General features: G+C 34.1%; 1 protein-coding gene across 1 annotated transcript in view; it reads right to left on the bottom strand.

Moving 5' to 3' along the window:
• Positions 1-19,293, bottom strand: part of LOC129217459 (pre-rRNA-processing protein TSR2 homolog) — a 39,842-nt gene extending 20,549 nt beyond the window's left edge. Inside the window, exon 1 of the mRNA XM_054851760.1 lies at positions 19,136-19,293. Coding sequence (XP_054707735.1) covers positions 19,136-19,201 — 66 coding nt within the window. The 5' untranslated portion in view covers positions 19,202-19,293. The remainder of the gene's footprint in view (positions 1-19,135) is intronic.
• Positions 19,294-19,389: the final 96 nt, after the last annotated feature.

Below are 19,389 nucleotides of genomic sequence, written 5' to 3' on the forward strand. Positions count from 1 at the left end.
CAGAGAAAATTTTCTTACCTAACACTGGTAGTCTACAGAAAACGATGTAATTAATAACAGAGATCGCGCTAAGGATTTCGAATTGTTCGCCAGTAAATTAGCCAAATTTTTCAAAGGAAAAAATGGCTAAAAACAACTTCAAGTGATATTTATCATTTTTTAATAAATTTGAGGGTAGAAGTAAAAGCTTTCCACGAAGAAAAGACTGCATTCCTATCTTACTCCGATGTTTCAGACATCGAACACAATGAAGCAAACGCGCCATTCAACAAGGCATCCGCCAACACTTTCTACTCGGTAGCCACACTGCGCACTCGATATCCAATCAGCGAGAGGCGCAAGTACAGTGGCACAAAGAGGAGAGAGGCAAACGTCATCCTTCATCCGATCCGATGGATGGTAACGCTCCGATCCAATGCTGACGCGCGTTCGTGCATCTCAATCTGCTATGAGTGGTCCGAGGATAAAACAACTTCCAGTGATTTCTAGTCTGGGAATTTTGTGAAATTCATTTTTAGGGGTTGGAATTTTGTGTAGGGTCTGTTTTTAGGGGTCCAAATTTTGTGAACGGACCTAATTTTTATCTAGATTGAGATCTGAAGGGAGATTTTTTTTCCCCTCTGTGTATATTTTAGAGAATTTTCTGTTCGCCAATAAATTCGCCAAATTCGAATTTTGTTCGCCGATTTTACGATTTTATCGCATTGGCGAATGCTTAACGTGGTCCCTGAACTATATTTTGTTTTATAATTTAAACCTAATAGATGCAGGTACGAATGGTAGCCAATCCATAATGTGCTAAAGAAACTACTTTTTCAAAAATATTTTAAAAGAAGTGGGTGATTGGATAAATGATAGAGATTATACTGCCTAAATGCAGTTTTTTAAAAAATAAATTTTAATATTTTGATGAACTCTTAAGTAGTGATGTAAAATACAAATACAAAAGTGACGACCAGCAACAGGCTCTGGGCTCAGCTAGACTGGTTCCTAGTCAATTTACAATCCCCAGTGAAGATCGATGGCCCTCTTAAAACTATCTACTCCCTTGCTCATTACCACCTCGTCTGGTAAGCTGTTCCAAGGTTCCACTACCCTGCTAAAATAATAATTTTTTCTAATATTCATGTTAGCCTGAGATTTAAATAGCTTAAAACAATGACCCCTTGTTCTGTTTTCAGTGCTAAACTTCAGCCCCGTAATATCTTTCATTTTAATAAATTTAAACAACTGAATCATTTTCCCTCGGTCTCTTCTTTGCTCAAGACTATACATTTTTAGCCTTCTAAGCCTGGAATCATAGTCTAAGTGAGAAAGTCCATTTATTAGCCTTGTAGCCTGCCTTTGAACCTTTTCCAAATACATTAATATCTTTCTTAAGATAAGGAGACCAAAACTGAACAGCATACTCCAAATGAGGTCTTACCAAACTTCTATATAAGGGCAGAAGAACTTCTTTAGATTTGTTTGTAATAGATCTGTTGATAAAACCAAGCATCTTATTGGCTTTGTTACTAGCAGTGCTGCACTCTGTTGGCTAAACTTTAAATCCTGACTTATTCAGGCTTTTCTAAACCTCTCCGTAAAATCAGATTTGACGAAATGACAGAATCTGTGGCAACACAGGGGGTGTATCTGGGAGGGTCTAACTCGATTTTTTTTGCACTGCTAATTGGACAGATTTCATGATGGACAACGTCAATCATTGAGTTGTTGAAAGGACAGTCGTAAATCTAAGCTGTGCCCATCGGTACTCCTTTGCGGTCGGACGAGGGCAGAGAGCTAAGAAGGATTCTGTTCCAAAACATGTCCCCCCTCCCCTCCGGCCTGTTTCCCACCACGACAACAGATCGGCGTAGCGGAAAAAACTCACGAGTATAAGGATGAAGAAAAAAGAATCCAATTCTCCTATTCTATTCTACCTCCCTTCTCACTTTTACTTGAAAACTTTGGAACCACGGGACAATTCTCCATTTTCTCTTCGAATCGAATTCTAATATTCTTCAGTAAAAAATAAGCTAATGAATAAATAATTAGCATTAAGTAAATAAATAACCAGAAATTAAATAATTTATGCTTTTATTTTTCTTTTAATTAAAAAATGAATTCAAGTTCAAAGGATCTCATTTTAATCTGTAATCACAAAACTAAAAACATAGTAATTACAGTCTATTCATTTATAATCTCCATTCTTCTTCTCATAGGCTAAGTGCACAATATTTTAAAAAATCTCTTAACATGTTTTTTTTTTTTTTTTTTTTTCACTTATTAAAACAGAAGTTATTGTTACCTTTGTTTGAAATTATTTCACGCACAAAATACATAGAATCGTAATCAATCGGGGGAAAAAGCAAGACCTATGGGAGGGGTCCTGACCCCTGGACCCTTGTGTGCGCCACTGATAAATACCACTAAGGTTTTCATTATTTATACACGTGTACTAAATAATTAGAATGAAATGACACCTCTCAGTAATGCTAAAAGCAAATTATTGCAGAGCTTAGTGTTTTTGACAGTTGCATGCAGAATCAACACTTGATTTAAATCTGAGAAAAGCCATGTTACTGCGTACAAAAGCCCTTTATCACGCTCTGAATGCAAATTGGGAATTTTACTGTTGTTTTTCTTGGATAAAAGCCTACTTCAATTCAAACTTTCGTCGATGTGCCTATTCATCAACATTTTAAGATAATTTCAACTCATTGAGCATATTGTTAAAAAAATAAAAATTATATGTTCACAAATTTTACCAATGCATATAATAAAACGTAAATAATTGAACTCTAATGGTTTAAATATACTTCGAAAGAATGAATAAAGTGTAAGAAAGCATACAGTGGTTTAAAATAGTCAGCACATGGTATTTAGGAATTTCCGTATCATAAAAATTTGATTTCTTGAGGCAAAGAATGTTTTTTTCTTTCAGTTTGACACTCTCTGTTATTTAAACATTTTGTTCACATAGTAAGAAACAAATAAAACTCCTTATGAAAATAGAGTGGCATTAAACAATATGAGTAGCACAGTATACTAATGAAAAACGTTATCGGTCATGAAAGCGTCTCGAAAAATATTTACGTGTACCAACAACTACGCAATTGTAAAAAGATTGCCATCAATCATGAAACAAGAAAAAAAATTCTTCCTAAGAAAAAGGAAGGAACATGGTTTTGTTAATATTTTCGAAAAAGATTTTCGTTTAGAGTTCAAAACTGTCATATGACAAAAAAAAAAAAGGCATCGATTCAATGAATTAAATGTATGATCATGTTCAATCTCGAGAATTATAGGAAAAAATAGATTGCAAAAGACACAAAATTAAATAAGCATTATTCGAAAGGGGGAGACAGTGAGGCACTCAATTATGTGCCAAAGTAATTATCACTATGAGGAACGTTTCTTGTTCCCAGTCTCATTCGCTGTACGCAAACGAGAAGACTTGTTTATCCAAAGTGGGGAAACCAAGTGCAAAAGGTGAGAAAAAATTATACATGAAAGCAAATGAATTCATATCGTTCTATTTTGAGTATTGGAGGAAAACAAAATAATATGAAAAGTCAAAATGCATTGATCGGGGAAAAAAGGTAGTGAGGTACTAAATTACTTGCTAATGAGAATATCACCATACTGAACTTCCTTGTTCGCAGTCTAATTTCTTTTTCATGCAGTTGTGACAATTGATGAATTGTCACTGCAAAAATAAACTTTATGTAACATGAAAAGAGTTCGAAAAATGCACTGTAAATTGCGAAAGTAGAGTTCTTTGATTGTGAGCATACGCAAATGATCAAGACGAAAGTTCAACTAATGATACTTCTTGCAATATCGAGAATGTTTTTGTTATGAAGTGCTGCTGGCGTCATTGCTTTCTGGATTCTTTAAAAAAATACTTTCAATTGGTGTTTTAAAGAGCCATTTGGGCAGAAAAAAAGCATCACTTTATACATGAAATTGAATGAAGCAAATATGATCTTGTTCCATCTTGAGTATTGAAGGCAAACAAAATATGAAAATTCAAAAAAAAAAAAGAGCGAGGAAAGAGTATGTGGCCCTAAATTACTGTGACAGTATCACCACACTGAACTTTCTTGTTCGTAGTCTCATTTATTTTTCATGCAGTCACGATGATTGACAAATTCGCCCTGAAAAATTCGCATTGCTTTCTTGATTCTTTGAAAAAATATACTTTCAATTGGGGTTTTAAAGAGCCATTTGGGCAGGAAAAAAAGCACCAATTTATTCATAAAATTGAAGGAATCGAATATGATCCTGTTCCATGTTGAGTGTTGGAGACAAACAAAATAATATGAAAATTAAAAAACAAAAAAATGATCGGAGAAAAAAGGTTGTGAGGTACAAGGGCGGATTCAGGGGAGGGTCAAAGGGTCAGCTGACCCCCTGGGAGAAAAATGTCATTATGATTATTATTAAACTTTAATTCTTTACATCCGAAAAAATAGTACATGGAATCAAAGCCAACATTTTTTTTTTTTGCTCGGTTCTGTAAGGTAGTTCTTTTTAAAGCGTCATAATTCAAAGAATTGACCAGGACCGTCGCTATAGGGGGGGTGAGGGGGTGTCTCACCCTCCCAATGATTTCATCCAGTCGGCAAAATGAGTTTGAGTCGGCATTTTCAATATTTCGGAATTTCAAAGCATTCATTAAATAAAAAAAAAAATTAAAAAAGAAAAGTCAACAAAGTTACTTCCACATTCTTTCGCCGACAGTTTTCTTTAGCGCGTCATTTTATGGGTGCTTTGACTGGTCCGTGAGAAATATAGTATGGCCCAATCGTCAAATTAACCAGAATCGGTATTTTTGACTTTTTAGTTTCAGCATTCAGGAAACGTTTGATCTTTTTAAAAATGTAGTACACATGGTACAGATTTATAATGAATAATAAGCATTGACAGGAGAAAAGAAAATCTGAACAGTTTGTACGGGCATACCATGTTTGACAGTGCTTCATGTTCATTCTGATAAATTCTTTTTTCAGATACACTGTAAAAAAAATCCGAAACGTTACTGAGTATTTCCGTGCAACGTTTCGGGATTTCAATGGTTTTTATATACTTCCTGGAAAAATAAAGTATCACTGTCAAAAAGTTTTCTGAATTGCTACAAGTTGCACGAATACCGACTTCTCACTGGTGTGAAAAATATTTTTAGCTCCCAGTTTAAAAATTAACTGAGTGGATTCATAAAGCGTATCGGCATCAATTCAAGTACGGTCTGTCTGTACTGATTAAGCTCCCAAAGGGAGCGAATAAGTATGGACTACATTGCTTTGCAGGGGCGCCGACTTGCAAAAATCATTGGGGGGGTTGGCCCAGTCATCACCGGGGGTTTAGGGGGTTATGTAATCCCATGGAGGTTTCCCCCCCAAATAAAGGTTGATTGTTGTGCCTTGAAAATGCCAATTTACATATTTTCTGGTGTGTATAATTTAAAAAACAAACAGTATGTGGCATGGCGTTTTCAAAGTAAAACAATCCAAAAATTGGTATACAAATTTTTCTGGTTCAACTAGATCATGTCACTTGTCTTAGTAAGAGACATTTTTTTGTTCTATTTTATGGGGAGTCATGCAGTGCCGTAGCTAGGCATGGAAAAGGTAGGGCGCTTGACTTGCATTGAAGGGCACTGCCAGAAACACCGACTTAAAAAATATCCGGGGAAAGGGGGCATGCCGCAGGAAATTTTCTAAATTTGAGATGAAAAATAGTGAGTTTTAAAGTTTTTTTAAAATTATATAATCAACATTAGAACTTCGAAAACTCGACAAGCCTGACACATATTTTTTGGCTTCGAAAAACGGAAGAAATAAATACAAACACACACAGTATTTTTGTAAAAAGGAAATTTAATTTACGCATGCTTTTTAAGACCAGTTGTTTTTACATTAGTGACATCGGCTAACATATTCAAGTGTAAACGCAGTCTCTTAATGTCTAGGTCATTTTTGAAAAACTCAGTTGATTTTTCAAAATGTTCTCCTCTTTCACCTCTGTTTAGTAAAAGCAAGCACTCTTGTTCAACTGCAATGACCAGTGTGCGTCCAGTTGATGTAAATCGCACAATAATGCAAAATTGCACCATTTTACAAACCTCAATGTATATTGCCTTGTAGTACAGTCAATTCCCGTCTTACGCGAGGGATGCATTCCAAGACCTCTCGCGTAGGTCGAAATTTTGCGTTGTGGAAAAGGGTATGTGTAAAATTTTTTATAAACGTACCCAATTATTTTAGACACTAGTAAACACCCCCTCAAACTGTTAAAAACCATCTCTTAACTAACTGTCCATTACTATCTCTTACATAAAGAACTGAATGTTTACTTGTATTTAAAAAAAACGTTTTATTCAACATAAAATACTGCTACGATGTACAAAATCAATGATTAATGGGAAAGAAAGAAAAAATAAACCCGTATACGGTAGACACAGTATATAGTAAGAAAAGCAAATGCATCTTTAGTTGTACTGTACAGTCGATCAATTAATGACATTCGAACACAATACATGAGCAGTTTCCATTTTCATAAATTTTTGCAAGACACTACTCGGGGAATTTTTACGGATTTCCTTTTCTTGACTTGTAATTGTATGTACGGAAGAATCACTCATACCTAATTCTCGTGCTACCTTCAACGCATTTTTTAGTTGACCATCAGCTTTTCAAGAAGCTCTAGCTTTTCTTTAATTGTCATGAAACTTTCTCTTTTTATCTTCACAAACTTTAGATGAAACAGCGCTCTTAGGTGTCATTATATTTCATTAACTTTCGCATTTAAAATGAAAAGGGAACTTCTACTCTCAGCGATGGTAAAAGGATAAAGATACATTCATGAAAAAAAATTTTTTAGTAGCCAATAACAAAGCTGATACGAACACACCCTGATTCCCTTCCGAGAATTTTCGTGTTGCGGTGAGGAATTCGCGTTAGGTCTGAATACTGGAGAAAAAATCGTGTTATAGCTATTTCGCATAAGTAGCGCGAGTCAAATGTTTTCCTTTGGGATTTTGAAAGTGTGCGGTGAGCTGCGTTCATTGTTTTCATACTTCTTTGGTACACGTCGATTCCGAGGAAGGGAAGGATCATCATTTTGTGAAGGTTTTCTTTTAAACACGATCCCCAAAAGTATTCAAAACTATCACGCCTCCCATTTTATATACAAATCAAACTCTCATATATATTTTTCCAGATCAGCAACACTTAGGTGAGCGCGCCGCAGCGCTGCCCACCGGCAACAGACTTGACCCGTAAGTTCGCGCACTGGGACAAATTTTTACAGTACTCGCAGCACTGTAACACTATTATCATTCGCACCACTGGTTTTCAGTTAACCTGCTTACACAACCGTAATAATTATTTGTTTTAACTCATTACTGAATATATTTTACCAGGTAAACTATCTTCAAACAAGGAAAATAAAAGATAAATTTATGAGTTTAGAAAGCATAATGTAACTTATAATTTTCTTGATTTATTGGGGGGGGGGGGGGCTCTGCCCCCTCAAAAGTATTTTTGAGGGGGCTCGGGCCCCCTCAAGTCCCATGGAGTCGGCGCCACTGTTGCTTTGCAAGAATTGCGGGCAAGTAAAATTTTCGTTACTTACTTGCAATTCTGGCTTAGCTATGGCCATGGTTGCAATACTGCTTATGGAACTTTCTTAGTAAACCAGGAGAGTGCCAAACTATTATATTACATCTATCTATGTTTACTCTACAATTGCAGAAACACGCCTGGCTATAAACGGGAAGATTTCTGAATTTTCAGAACCTTCCGGGATAATTTCAGTAAGATTACTGAAAATTAGCGGAAAACGTTCCTAGTTTTTGCAAGATATGTTACTGGCAGAAATTGGGCACATCAGCTGCGTATTATTTTTCAGAAACGTTACTGAATCGTATTTACAGTGTAGGATCATTTTTTTTTTCAACTGCTCACTATATGCCGATTGCTTAATTTAGGACTGCTTATTTTCCCAACACAATAAGTGCTCACTGAGAAATTTCATTTAGAGTCGGCATTTTTTAATCTTTTTCAATTGATTCTGGATTTAAAATCTTTGAGTAAAGTAATATGCAGCTTGACATGTGCACTTTTTCGCCTTTATAAGAAAAAATCAAAAACATAAATAGTTTGCATAGGCATGTTTTTGTGTATCACATGAAAGATATAATCAATTAGCCGACAGCTAATTGCACTGCATTTTCGATTTTCCAGCAGTTACTTCAACAAAATTTGATTTTGCCGACACTGTATCCAGGGACGCCCCGAACTGAAATTTTTGGGAAATTCTCACTTTGGGGGGAAATCTTAATTTTCCGAATGATAAAATAAGGGTATGCAATATGCACCCATGAGAAGGGACACTCGGGAATTTAAAAATTGCAATTATGTCTCCAAATTTGCCGAATTGTCAGACGAAATGTTTCAAATGAGGACATTTCAAGAGGTCACAGGGACCTCCCGTTGGGCAATATATAATTGCCCTTATAACTATCTCAGTGGACAATTTCAGTTATAATCAACTTTTTACTTTTAGCGCTAATTCTGAATTCCCATGTCTTTGGTCATAATTTTTCCATTTTAACAGCTTTAAAATGCAAAGCACGAATTTTTCGCTAAAACAAGGCTGAATTTCATTTTAGTGTATTTTGTTAAGGTTAGAAAGAAAATATATACTTAAAATATTATTTAGAAATATTCGGGAATCTGTATTACACGTTAAGATAACCTAACTATGAGTAACCAAGATGTACGTTTCAAACATTTTTATTTATTTATTTTTTTTCAAAATAATTATTCAGTACAGTATATAGAAACGAACGGCAAACTTCAGTTTAAAAATAAAAGTAGATTTATAAACATACAGTTGGGCCGTCGACTCATTATAAAATTGTGTCGTCAATAAAAACCACAGCAAAGTGGGAAAAATATACGGGGCTCTGAAATGAAAGACAAATTAAAATATTACAAAACAAAGTCATTTTGGTAGATATAAAATGTTAGATTTTGAAACAAACTTCTGAATACATATTCAGCACCCTTTCTTTTTCTAGGCTGACGGGTAAAAATCGAAATTGCACAGATCAGGGTTGGCAAGGTTTTGGACACTACGGTAAAAACCCTGGTTTTTACCGTCCTGTCCAAAACCCTTGTGTCCAAAACTGTCCAAAACTATGTTTTTAGAAAAATTGTATTTTGTGAAAAAACATTAAAAACAGAATAAAATGTATTAAAGTAATGCTTTAGATTGAACATTTATTCAATAAGAACATTCAACTTATTTGTGCAGCTGATTTTAATCTAGTTACATAGAAGTTGAAATCTTGATTACAATTTCAATTTGTATGCATGAGTCTATTTTATTTTTTATTTATTATTTTTTTGATAACAGTAACCAAATTTCCCTATGTTTATGCATGTGTGCAAATGAAAGCAGGATTGGCAAGGTTTTTTACCATCCTGTTCAAAACCCTTGTGTCCGAAAGTATTCAAAACTATTTTTTGAGAAACTATATTTTGTGAGAAAATATCAAAAAGAGAACAAAATGTGTCAGAACTATTTTTTGGACTATTTAATACATTTATTCAATGTGGATATTCAAGTATATATATATATATATATATATATATATAGTATATAACTTATTTATGCAGCTGATTTTAATCTAGTTACATAGAAATTAAATTCTTCATTAAAAATTTCATTTTGTAAGCAGAAGTTTTTTTTTTTTTCATTAACCAAATTTTTAGACATTTATGCATGTGTGCAAAAGAAAGTGTTCAAAATATAGTTCAATAATTGACTTAAATGCAATAAATTACAAATTTTTGTAGTTACAGAATGTATTATATTAAAAATATGAACTAAAAAAAGAATAGCACAATAGTTTTATATTTAAGTGTTTAATCATCAATTTTTTGTTCTTTAATCTATGATTACAAAAGTAATATTCATTAAAACATTATGTAAAAATTATTTGCAAAAGCCATTAAAAAAATTAAGCTTTTTTTTCGCCTCAATATTTATTGCACATTTAATAACATTCCTTTGAGTTATAAATGGAACTGAAATTAGTTGTCTTGGTAGTGTTGTGTATTTCTTTTCATAAATCTACCAACTGTTACATAAGGAAGTTTTTATGTACTAGTTACTGGCATGTTTTTAAGTAAAATATTTTTTAAATGAACATTTGGAGAAAAATATTATCAAATACACATTAATTAAACCTCATTAATATCTATATTTATGTATTACGAATATTGCATTAAAACTAATTGATTAGATTACACCCCTTTAGCTTTAGCATAGTTTTGGACAGTTTAAGACAGTTTCGGACATTTTTGGACAATTTTAGACAGTTTTGGACGGTAAAAACCACCTGTCCTGTCCTAAACCAGTTTTGGACAGTCCAAAACCCAACCCTGGCACAGATGCTATTTGTCGACCAAAGAAGTGTATTGTGTCGTGATAACTAGTAACAGGAGAACAGGACATTAGTCCGTCTATTGTAGCATTCGGAAATGCCGCCGAGTAGACGGCGATGACTGCAGTGGCACTAGAAACGTCGGGCATTCAGGGTCTTTTTGAATCTTTCTCTGGAACTAGGAGCTCGAGGGAAAATTAGGGAAGTCTTGGATCAGTTTGTTGAGTGTTGTTGACTTTGGACCTTTTGTCGTGCTATGTGAACTTTCCGCCAGAAAAAGAAATTGGTTATTGGTGCTGGAGCTCTGATGAGATAAGTGGTATTGATTTTGATGTTTTGCCTGTACTTTTGTTGGCTGCATCATGGGCATCGGGCATTAGAAAAGTAGAAGACTTGAGTGATTATTCTATAAGAGCTATTTCGTTTATTCTGCACTCTGAACTGCCCCCCAAAAAAGACTAGTTGAAGTTTTGAACTTCATTCGCATGTGAATGAGCAATATTGTGGCAAGTAAAGGAAAAACTGAAAGCATTTGATCTTACTTTGAGCTTAAGAAAAAACATTGAAATGGAGCAGAAAAGATATGATTATTTTAATGTAATATTTTGAAAGCATTAATTATAAGATTCTGTTTTTTTTTTTTTTTTTAATATATACCTTCCAATAAATACTGAAAAATGATATTGTAAGTAGGGTGCTGAGATGGAAAACTGGGTGTAAATCTGCCTGTTACACATTCGCAGGGTATTTTAAAATGCCAATACACTCTGTGATTCTGGTTATTTTTTTTTAAAGATGCAAGAGTTTATGCATGAGTAATATGCTTAAAATATTTTCTCAATTAAGATACAGAAATACTGAAGTGTTTTCACCTGCTATAGGATTAACAGTTCACTTAAATTTACACAAAAAAAGTTTTAAAACATTAAAAATTGAAATTTGTTTTTTTTTTTAATTGCTCAGATAAATAAGACTTTGATTTCACTCTGTATTGACATCAGACAGAACTTAACCATTTAGACGCTCTTGACTATCTGCACTACTCCTTTCAATAGTTTGAAGTTGTCCCTACAGCTGCTGCCATACATACTGGGAGAGTGGCTTCTATCAAGAGCAGAAAGCTAATATTTTAAATTCACATCGAAAATCGCAATTTTAGGCAATTTTTGGTAATGTCAAAAGAGGGTTTGGGTGCCTCTCGATTTTTTTTTTTTTTTCAAAATTGAAGTCAGTTTTAGACTATCTTTCTGATATTAGTGGTGTCGAGAGCTTCTATCGGAAATATTTCGAAATTGAAGTTTAGTTTTAGATTACCTTTGGATACATAAGGTAAGAGGGGTGTTTCAGGATTTATCTCGGAAAGATTTTGAAATTGAAATCTTAAAAGCGCATGTTCAGGTCCAGCTATCTTTGATAGTAACTTTTGGGAAAGCGAGAATTTCGGAATTTTCTTAAATTGAAATCTTAAAAATGCATTTGAGGCTAATTTTTGATTGAGGGATGTCTCTACAGAGCCTTTGGTATTGAAATTTCTAAAGCGCAGTTTTAGCTAAAGTGCAAAGATCTAAGAGGAGGGAATTTTTTTCGAAATTGAAGGACTTACACTTTTAGGCTATGTTTCGTGACGTTAAAGAAAGAGAAAGGGTTCCATGGTTCCTCTTTTCCTGTCGGCTAGTGGCGCATCCAGAAGGGGAGGGGGATGATAAGTTGAATGCTTTTAAAAACTATTCTTAGTTATTGAAGAGAAGAAAAGACCACAACTTGTGAAAACAAGGTGATCTTTATATTAAAAAAATGTTAGGAGAAAATCTTAATTCCTTTTACAAAGAAATCTTTGAATTAAAAATGTTTAATAGTTACTGCTCATTGTTCAGCTAAGTCTCCCCCCAACCACATGCTACTTCTTTCCCTTTTTTTTTTAATCTTTTTTCTGGTTCGTCTGAAAATATGCTTCAAAAATCTTCAAAATGCTACTCCTCCAAAGCCCTCCACACCACACACAAACACCGAAAGCCTTATGGCACATCTGAAATTTCGTTTCCAGCTCTTCAGTTTCAGAAAAATTCTTGGAGAACGCTCCCAAATGCCAAACAATATGGAAAATTGCTTAAGCTACCTTACCAAACAACTTTAGTGGAATAGCCCCTGAATATAAAATACTGCTTTAGTTTTTAGGATCATAATTTTGAAAAATTTTCCAGGGAAGAGTTCCATAATTTTTTTCACGTAAAATGTTCAAAGTTTGTCAGCAATTACGTTTTTAAAACTTCATTTTGAAAATTTGGAGGGGGAGGAAGAGTTGATTTAAATCTATTTAAATCAAAATCGATATGGGACAGTCCATGAGCTCCATCCCTCTCCCTAATGTCACTAAAATGGCCTGCAATCGTGTTTTTTCGACTTCAATTTCTAGATTTTTCCGCTCAGACCCCTGTACCTTTTTTCCACTTAACATCAAAGAAAGTCCAAAATTGCGTTTTATAACTACAAGTTTAAAAAATTTTCCGGGGAGAACCCCTGCCCCCCCCTCCCTCCTCGCTCTTCCTTATCAGTTCTTTTTTTTTTTTTTCAAATGTGCCCCAACCCCCTCCCCCAAAACCTTTTTCTAGTTCTGCCACTGAGGTGGCAAAAAGTTTGAAGTCAGTCGGCAGACTTAAATAAAATGAAAAGCTTTCTGCAAGCACAAACCCTGACTGGAAATTTTTATTCAACTAATTATTTTGTTTAACTCACCCTTGAATAAAGAATTAAATTTATATTCAAATATGAAAGAGTTAAAAAAAAAGCGCTTTAAATCATTTTTTTTTACTATAACATGTAGTTTGTGCTTATTTTTCACTAACTCAAGAAAACTGTCAAAACTATTATTTTTATCACATATGTGTTTTTAAAGGCTTTTGGAGAAAGGCTTCAACAGAAATAAACTGGGATTTTTAAAAAAAATTTCCTTATTATTTTTTTTTAACATTAGCAGTTTGGAAAAAATTTCTACAGAGCCAAACATTTTCTGCAAACGCCGTTTGCGCGTACGCCGTTTGCGCGTTCGTTTATATTATAGAAGACTGTCAGTCGGCAAAATCAGTTTCAACACCCCTCCCCAAACGAATGCACCTGGCGATGGCCCTGGAATTGACTGGATTTGTTTACTGAGGTATTGCTATTTTTATTTCTTTGTTCATTTTCAAAAGCACAAATTTCTCTAATGAGCTTAACTTTTTTTCCCAGTTCTCCTCCCCCTCAAACCACATGTTGTGCGTGTCATGTGTGCTTTTTCCTACCATTTATAGATGTAATCTCATATAACCAAAGCTTATGGTAACATGACCAGCATATCTGCCGAAAGAAATGTGACTTTTGATGAAAATTTGAGGGAATATGATCCATAGCTCAGGCTGTGGCATTGAAAATTTAGGGGGAGGGGAGGTAATTTGAATGGGTTTTGACTTTGGGGGGGGGGGAGTACACCGTAGCATATGAGGCGGTACGGTCTCCTGCATGGAATGATGGGCAACCCTGCTTAACTGCTGCTTTTTTACGTAGGAATAATAACGATATCCATTGAAATTTGACCCCCCCTTACAAAAATTTCTGCCTCCGCTCCAGGTGATGTACTAAATCATACTTGCTGGTGACAGTATCCCCATACTGAGCTTTCATGTTCGCAGTCTCATTTCTGTTTCATGCAGTCATGATGATTGACAAATTCGCATTGCAAAAATAAACTTTATGTAACCTGAAAAGAGTTCGGAAAATGCATTGTAAGTAGTGAATAGAGTTCTTTGATTGTGAGCATGCACACATGATCAAGACGAAAGTAAAAGTAATGATACTTCTTGAACTATAGAGAATTATTTTGATATGAAGTGCTGCAGGCGTCATTGCTTTATTGATTCTTTGAAAAAATACTTCCACTTGGGGTTTTAAATAGCTATCTGGCAGAAAAGCATCACTTTATACATGAAATTGAATGAATCAAATATGATCCTGTTCCACCTTGAGTATTGGAGGAAAACAAAATAATATGAAAATTCCAAAAACATTGATCGCAGAAAAAAGGTTGTGAGGTACTAAATTACTTGCTGATGGCTGTATTACCACACTCAACTTTCCTTGTTCGCAGTCTCATTTCTTTTTCACGCAGTTGCGAAGATAGACAAATTCGCTTTGCAAAAATCAACTTTATGTAACATCAAAAGAGTTCGGAAAATGCATTGTAAATTGTGAATAGAGTTCTTTAATTGTGAGCATGCGCAAATGATCAAGACGAAAGTAAAAGTAATGATAATTCTTGAAATATGTACAATCTTCAAAGGAGAAGCATTTTGATACGAGATGCTGCATTCGTCATGACCCCCCCCCCCCCCCCCTTTGTTGATTCTTAGAAAAAATACTTTCACCTGTGGCTCTAAAGTCACAGGGGAGGAAAAAATTCATAAAATTGAATATATATATATATATATATATATATATATATATATAATTGGATTAATCAAATGTGATCCCTTTCCATCTTGAGTATAGGAGGAACAAAAAATAATATGAAAATTTTAAAAAACAATTATTTGGGAAAAAGATAGATACTTGCTGATGACAGTATTACCATAGTGAACTTTCTTGTTCGCAGTCTCCTTCTTTCCTTTTTTTCCACACAGTTATAATAACTAATAAATTGATATTGTAAAAAAAAAAAACTTTATCTAAAATGAAACATTAAAAGAGTTCGAAAAAACCATTGTGAATTAAGATAGTAGATCCATGGCCGCGCCGTCCTTATGTGCGAGGTCGTGAGGCGCACGACGGTGCCAGAGTCAAAAAGGCGAATTTCACTACCAATCAAAAATGTTCCAAATGAGGAGAATCTCTCCAACCAAAGGGAAAAAAAAGAACTTTTCATTGTATCCAGGGCCCGCTCTGCCCAAGCCCAGGCCCTGGCAAAATTTGGTGCACCCTCTCACAGGAATATCTGCAATTTTTTGTGTGGAAGTTTTCAAAAACGGGAAGAAATAAAGAAATTTACCCCCATTTCGGTACTCCTAAAATTGTGGTGCCCAGGACCATGGACCTACCGGACCGTGAGTTCATCAGGCCCTGATTATATCTTATGGTGGCGGTGAAATTACACTAATCACTGATACAAGCAATCCTCTCACTGCCTATCTAAAACGAAAAATTTTTGCCTTATGTCTAAACATGCTTTTCAAGAGTGCAATCTTTTACACTGAAATCACGTGATGCTAGTTAATGCATACATTAGCATTTTTCTTCTTCGTGTGGAGGCGTGAATGCTGTTTAGGGTTAATAGTACACGAAGCTGAGCATATGAGGCGCGAGAAATTTTCTATTCTTCATTTTGGATCTTGAGGAGAATATGTTGTACTATAATTTGTGCAATATGTCTTTTTGTGATTTTTAATTATTGCTCGCGGAAATTCGACTATTTCATTTTATCATACATAAAAATTATGGTAAGTGTATTTGCATATATTTTACTTGTGCGTAATATTTGTATATTGTAGACTACAATTTTGGCTAACTTTTTAATTCCAAAAAGTAACGACTTGACCATAATTACTCGATTCCTCTCCCCCTCCTTTTTCTTTAACTATTTGTGTGTCAGAAAAAGAGCTTTGGACAATGTATTTGTTTTAGATATCATATTCAATGCCTTCCGTATTTTAGAATTGTTAATATTTAAAATATTTTCTTTTTCCTAAACGCATTAGCAAATCAGAGGAGCTACTGAACTCGAAATAAGTTCGAGATATGAAGTGAAACTGTAATCACACACATGCACTGTAATCCAAAATTAAATACACATTTTTTTCAAAATAAATTAAATGACAAACGTATTTTTTTCTACGTCATATTGGTCTACAAAACCTCACTTAGCTGTTAACTATTTTCGCCGAACGCCACTGTATAAAGGCGCTCAAAAGACATTTGCACAACGGCGCTGATCAGGCTTGGCGCGGACCTGAGTAGAGCTCTTTGATCTTGGTTATGCGCAAATGATTGAGACAAAAGTTCAAGCAATGACAATTTTTGAAATATGTATATGAATCTTCAAACGAGAAGACTCACATTTTTTCCCATTATAAGATGCAGAAACAAAATAACTTCTACACTCAAACGGTGTACTTATATTAAAACAGCATTGAAAAATATATCACCTAAATAATTTCAAAAACTTATTGAGGAACTTGAATAAAGAAAAAAAAAATGTGTTTTCTTTTTAGAACGGATGTCGTCGAGTCACATAGATACAAGACCAACACACAAAACGACAAAGAATGAATGGTCATTAGTAGGGATCCAGTTTATTGCCTGCCGAGGCAGAGGGGAAAAGCGGAGAAGCAACCAAAGACCCTGGGGGAGAAGAGAAAGTAGTCCCTCAATGTGGGGGTGGGGGGGGGGAAATGGGTGTGGTCTGGTAGAAGGCGTGTTTTTCGCAGTTTTTCTCAATTTTTCGAAAATAAGGCTTTAGTCCGTGGAGAATATCAATAGAACAAATTGTCTCAGAAACCAACTCAAAATATGTTTTTAAAGAGAAATGTTCAATCTCTTGCGCTCCTTTTTCCGTTTTTTCCATATCATTTTTCAAACGTGTGAAAATAGTCGTTTAAAGTTTTAAAATGCTATTAAAAAAATTTCAAAATAACTACAGAAAAAATTAAAAAGAGCATCTCTAGTTCTAAGTCATAGCCATTGTTTAAAACAAACCGCATGAAAATATTTCAGTAATTTCTTGTGTTATGCTTTGAATACGTAGCAGATTTTCCCGTAGAGAAAGCATTAGCGTCGAAAACCAAGATGGACAGTATAGAAGAGCCTTAAAGCTAAATCCTTTCTCTCGCTGTATTTACATATTACTAGGAGTCAATAGGATAGAAAATGTGGGATCTCAAAAAAGATTTTTGTTCAGTACAAATGATAAAATTACTAATAATCATCTGATTAGAACATTCATTTTATTCTGTGACTGAAGACACGATACTATAATTTTTCGGCACAGAAGTGCGTAACACAGAAATTTAAAGAAAAAAGTTTGTTTTTGTTTTTCTTTTCTTTTCTTTTTTTTTTTTTTTTTTGTGAAATACCCTTACTTGTACTTATAATTGCTTTCCTAAATGTAAGCTGTTCATTTTCATTTTTGTCGTAACTTTATGTATTTCCTGCAAATCTGTTTCTACATGCAGTACAAAAGGGGCTCTTTATACATGCAGTACAAAAAGGGCGCAATTTTTCCCTTTTGCACGGAGTGGTTCAAAAGCTAAATCCGGCCCTGATGGCTGATTGTACAACTAAGCAGAGTTTGTAAAAAAACCTGGTTCTTTTGAAAAAAAAAAAGTTTTTTTCTTGGTCAGTTTGATGTACCCCATTTTTATGTACCTAATAAAAAAAGTAGAATTAATTTGAAAAAAAAAAAGAAAGATAAGAAAAACTGTTTAGCAAATTTGCATTACATTTTTTTTTTTGAAAAGTTTGCAAATTTATTAATCTTTAATTTATCTCTTACACTTAGCTAGTTACTTTGCAATAATTTGATTTTATATCTATCAATCATGTGTAAAATTTATGGCAACATTTGAGTGAAAAGATTTAGTTTTTCAAAAAATAACCCACATGGTTGAAAAAAATAACTTGATTTAAATTGTGGTTTAAACCAACATTGTTTAAAACAAACAACCCAGTATCAGCCCACTCACTTCTGAAACTTTGATTTGGAAAGGAGGAAGTTTACTGTTCCATTTGTTCCGATTTTTGAAGCTGTCTCCTGAATGTTTCAGAGAAGGTCATTTAATCATAAATGATGTTGGTGTTCAATCATTTATTTTCTAGATCTATCTACAATTGCATTTAAAATATTCCAATTTAAATGATTTAGGAGAGGGTCGTGGAACGTCCAATAATTACAGATATTCGAAAATCATTTACATTTTAATGTAACTTTAATGTTGAGGACTCATTTATTCGGTTGATTAATTTACATTCCAATGAAGCATTCAAAGTTGCTTTGGTGAATTATTTTATTTTTATTTTTTTATGTTATTTATTAGGCATACCATTTTATTTTGGATGTCTTAATAATTTTTTAGCGGATTTTTTTTTTTTTTTTTTCACTTTTATGGGACTTTATGTCCCTTTTTTAGGAATTTGTTTTTAACAGATAAAATAATGCATAGCATCGCATCCGCCAGGAAGATTTCGATAATTGGGAATCTGGCGATCTTTCTTCATTGGTGTCAATTTTTGGCTCCGATGCCTGCGCCAGAGGTGTATTTTTCGTTGTAAATCTAAACAAAGAGAACCCATACATTTATTCACATAGGGTTACTACAAGTCAGCAGGGTTACCAAAATAAAATTATTTACGCCAAAATGAGACGACCTCCCCAGATTCCCAATTACCGAAATATCCCCTAAAACCGCGCAGTGACGGAAAAGTACCAAAAATAATAAAATATAGGGCTAATATGAATTCTAAACATTTATTCTCATCTGAAATCGTAACATCCTCAAAACTTTCATTATGATTTAATTAGAAAACATATAAAAATAAGAATTCTTAATTGAAAGATTTTAGACATCACGAACACGTGGATAAAGCCTAATACAAAATTTTTGATAAAAATAAAGAAAATATAACTATTTTTATGCTGTTCCAGTTTGTAAAAATAAGAAACATGACTCTTACTTGAAATCCAGTCCATTTACTAAATATGTGACGGATATATGAAAGAAATACACTTTCTAACTCCATAGCAGGATGAAACAATGATGCAAGAAATTTAGGTGCTAAGAAATTTTTGTTTAAAAAGTCATTTTTTCAATTTGGTTGTTTGTACACATGTTTATGCCCATGGAGCTTTATGCCTCATCGCTGCAAAATCGAAACAAAAAATCCTATCTTCTTCTTCTCCTGGCGCTTAGGCGCGGTGATGTGTTGAG

This window comes from Uloborus diversus, chromosome 2, assembly GCF_026930045.1.
Source record: "Uloborus diversus isolate 005 chromosome 2, Udiv.v.3.1, whole genome shotgun sequence".
In the NCBI taxonomy this organism is placed as follows: Eukaryota; Metazoa; Arthropoda; class Arachnida; order Araneae; family Uloboridae; genus Uloborus; species Uloborus diversus.